Here is a 3,636-nt window from a genome sequence, read left to right on the forward strand (position 1 = left end):
AGGGCTAGCGACGACGGCGGCGGGGGAGGCTCGGGGATGACAGTGTCTTTGCCCGTTGGGGTAACGGTCGTCGTTACCGGTCGGGCCTGAGGCGCCGCACCATCCAGCGCGGCCGGAGTAGCCCCGGCCCCACGGAGCTAGAGCGGCGCGAGAAGAAGGGTGAGGGCGGCCAGGAACGAGGGAGGGGCCTGCAGCGGGCCTCGTCGTGCGCGCTGGGTGGCGACGGCGGCCTGGCGGGGTGAGCTCGTTTAAACCGCGGCTGGGCAGGCGGCGGCAGCGGCGGCGGCGGCGGCCGTCGCGCTTGGAGGAGTCGTCCGTGCCGTGCCGAAAAGATGGCCGGGCTGTGAGGGGGCGGCGCTTGCGTTGGTGACCCCAAGTGTGCGGCTGAGAAGCGGAGGGGCGCCGCCGCCGCCGCCGCTGCTGCTGCCACCACCGCCGTCGCCGCCTGCCTGCCTGCCGGGCCTGTTCCCCGCCCCCTCCCGCCGCCGGGCCCCGCGCGCACTTCCTCCCGGGCCTCCCTTTCGGGCGGGGGCCTCCCGCCCGCCCGGCGCGCCAGGCGCAGCGTGGGCCCCGCGTCCGGCATGGCGAGAACGGCAGCGGCGCGCTCCCGCCGCAGCAGCAGCCGCAGCAGCACCAGCACCAGCAGCAGCAGCAGCAGCCACCTCCGCCGCCGCGGCTGCTGGCACTAGACCCGGGAAGCCGACGCCTGCGCCGTAGTCCCCGCCGTCCCGCTGCCTCCGCGCCGCCGCTGCGATGGAGTAAGGGCCCCGCCGTCGGAAGAGAAACGTGTTAACCCCGCCTGGACCCCACCGGGCCCGCTCCCGTGCGCGCCAGCTCCACCCGGAGGTGCCCTCCGCGGCCGGACATGCAGCTCGAGCGCAGGCCGCCCGCCGAGCCGCGGGGCTAGAGCGAACCCGGAGCCCGTCCGCAGCACCCAGCCGCGGCCGTGTCGGACGAACTCGATCGCTGATTTCTCTTGTCTCTCTCGGGTCTGCAAGTCTCAGGGACGGAGGAGGGGCGCCGAGGCCCCCATGTGTGGGAGGATTGCTTCAGCTTCACAAACTTGCACGGATTTTGGTTGCTGCTTTGCCCAGGGGTTCTGCTCAGATTTCTTCCGAATTGTTGTAAATTCGCCATTGTTCCCTGGCTGCTTACAAACTTGGATCCGGAATTTCTTTTCAACCGGGAGCCATTGGTGTCGAAGTGTCTGCAATGAACCCGGTGAATGCTACTGCTCTCTACATTTCCGCGAGCCGCCTAGTGCTCAACTACGACCCCGGAGACCCCAAGGCGTTTACAGAGATTAACAGGCTCTTGCCTTACTTCCGACAGTCCCTCTCGTGCTGTGTTTGCGGTGAGACGCTTCTTTATTGTTCCCCTTTCCCTGCTTGTTTTCTAAAGTCCCTTTGGCAGTAGTAACGTGAACGGTTGGCCGGCCCGGTAGTTCGTTTTAAGGGGTGGTACTGTGCAGTAGTACTCGGTCGTTAGTTTTGAAACTCGCCCAGGGACTTTTGCCCGGCGTTTCAGAAAGGCCGAGAGCCTTTTTCAGCCACCTTTATACGGAGGCTTTAACGTTCAAAACTGTTTTATTTCGCCTTGACACATCTTTCTGGTGTTTTACTTTTTTAAAATACATTTTAAAAAATTCTCCGACGGCTTCACACGTATAGCGGTGACGTCTTAAATGGGGTTGGAATGCCAGCAGCGTTCTGCCTTTTTCTTTTTTAAACCTCTGCTGCGGGAACTGATTGAATACCATTGTCATTAAATGTGGTCAAACACTGTTAAGAAATATGCACTGCACTCGTGTTTTGCAGAGGGTGGATGGTATAATCTTGATGCACCTCCAGCCAGAGACCTCAGTGCCCCAGGTTCTACAGCAGATGGTTTGAAGGTTAGCACTGACCTAATGAAGCTGATGGTACTTTTTAGTTGGTGAGATTTTTTTTACAGACTAGATTTTCTGTAGTTTTAATGTCAGGTGGTCTGGCACAGTCGCGTTTTTTATTTACTCGCTTATTTAAGGCAGGTTCCTGCTATATAGCTTAGGCGGACTTGGAACTACTCTAGTGGTCTTAGTGTCTCTGTCTCTTGAATGCCGGTATTTCAGGCATGCACAGCCATGCCCGGTTTCAGAGGATTATTTTTAGATTTTTTTTCAAAGGGTATTAGCCCCTGTCGGTTACAATACTTAATGAATCGTAAGAGATGAGTGAAAATATTGTCTAACTGGAAAGTGTGTAAAGGGTGTTAACTGGGCACAAATAGTATTTGACACTCAGAAAACCAGAACGATTATCCTCTGTCCCTCTTTAGATGGTCTAAGTCCTTTGCCTATTAGAAAATGAGACGTTTAATATAAATGAAAGAGCAACACGGAAGTGCTGATGATGTCCTCCACTTACTGTGCTTGATGGAGGCTTTGTTAACCCAGACACTCTTCAGTCACAATTTAGACATTGAGGCACTTTAAATGGAGATGAGTAATTTTTCCATAGTAATGGCTGAGCCATAGAAATGGTATTCAGGATTCATCAATCATTTTTGTATAGCTCAGGGCAGGACACTGAGGAGTGCCAAAAGGGTGGAGGTTGGGTTTTCCTGGTTAGGGACTTAATTTCATAAGCGTTTAAGCAACCAAGTGATTAAGCACAGCCTTGACTCTTAACAGACACAGTACTTTTACAGGGAAGCAGTCACTTAAAGCAGATGACTTAACTGTTGCCTTAGGCCTCAGTGACTTGATGTGTGAGTGAGGGCTTAGGGCTAGGTGCTCAGTTAGGTAGCTTTCAGTTCAGATAAAACCAAGGGGACTGGACCGATAATTTGCTTGGTTTAAAATGGTATTCTCTCTTGCAGTCTCACTTTTAATTTTTTAGTGGCGCTGGTCATCAAAATCAGGGCCTATTGAAGAACTCTCTGCTTCTGAGTTCACTTACAGAACATGTAAGATTGAGGCTCTGGTGTGGCCCAACTTCTCCCTGACACGCCTCCACCTTTGTTTTTGAGGAGGATCAGTAGGTTTGTTGAAGTGTTAAAGTAGGGGACAGACAGGTCAGTAAGGTCATGGCCATATTATTCTGCAGACAGCTGTACTTAGTAGAGGCATTTTCAGCTAACCCTCTACCAGATGGGCAGGTCTTAGCTCTGCTGGAGAATGGGGATTTTGGATGGTGCTTAGGTGCTTGGGACTGCGAGTGGGCAGCCCGGGGCTTTCACATGCCAGATACGCATCCCGCTCTACACTATATTCTCTCTCTCTCTCTCTTATTTTTCCGAGACTGTCTCACTACATGTACTAGGCTGGCTTCAAACTGGTGAAGATCCTGCCTCAGCCTTCTCAGTGCAAGGATTCTTGGTGTGTTCCACCAAGCCAGGTGGGATTTTAAATTATTCAGAGATGGTTTAACTAAACATGGCCTTAATAATTTAAACATGGATTTAAAAAAAAAAGACATTAAATATAAAGCTCCATTAAAAAGATTACTTTTTAGCCGGGCGTGGTGGCGCATGCCTTTAATCCCAGCACTTGGGAGTCAGAGGCAGGTGGATTTCTGAGTTCGAGGCCAGCCTGGTCTACAAAGTGAGTTCCAGGACAGCCAGAGCTATACAGAGAAACCCTGTCTCGAAAAACCA

At 53.2% G+C, this 3,636-nt stretch overlaps 1 protein-coding gene across 1 annotated transcript in view; it reads left to right on the top strand.

Moving 5' to 3' along the window:
* The first annotated feature begins 458 nt into the window (after window positions 1-458).
* Msl2 (MSL complex subunit 2) overlaps window positions 459-3,636 on the top strand; it is a 25,828-nt gene continuing 22,650 nt past the window's right edge. Inside the window, exon 1 of the mRNA XM_021206917.2 lies at window positions 459-1,354. Within this exon, the coding sequence (XP_021062576.1) occupies window positions 1,213-1,354 (142 nt within the window). The 5' untranslated portion in view covers window positions 459-1,212. The remainder of the gene's footprint in view (window positions 1,355-3,636) is intronic.

Source organism: Mus pahari, chromosome 10 (genome assembly GCF_900095145.1).
Source record: "Mus pahari chromosome 10, PAHARI_EIJ_v1.1, whole genome shotgun sequence".
In the NCBI taxonomy this organism is placed as follows: Eukaryota; Metazoa; Chordata; class Mammalia; order Rodentia; family Muridae; genus Mus; species Mus pahari.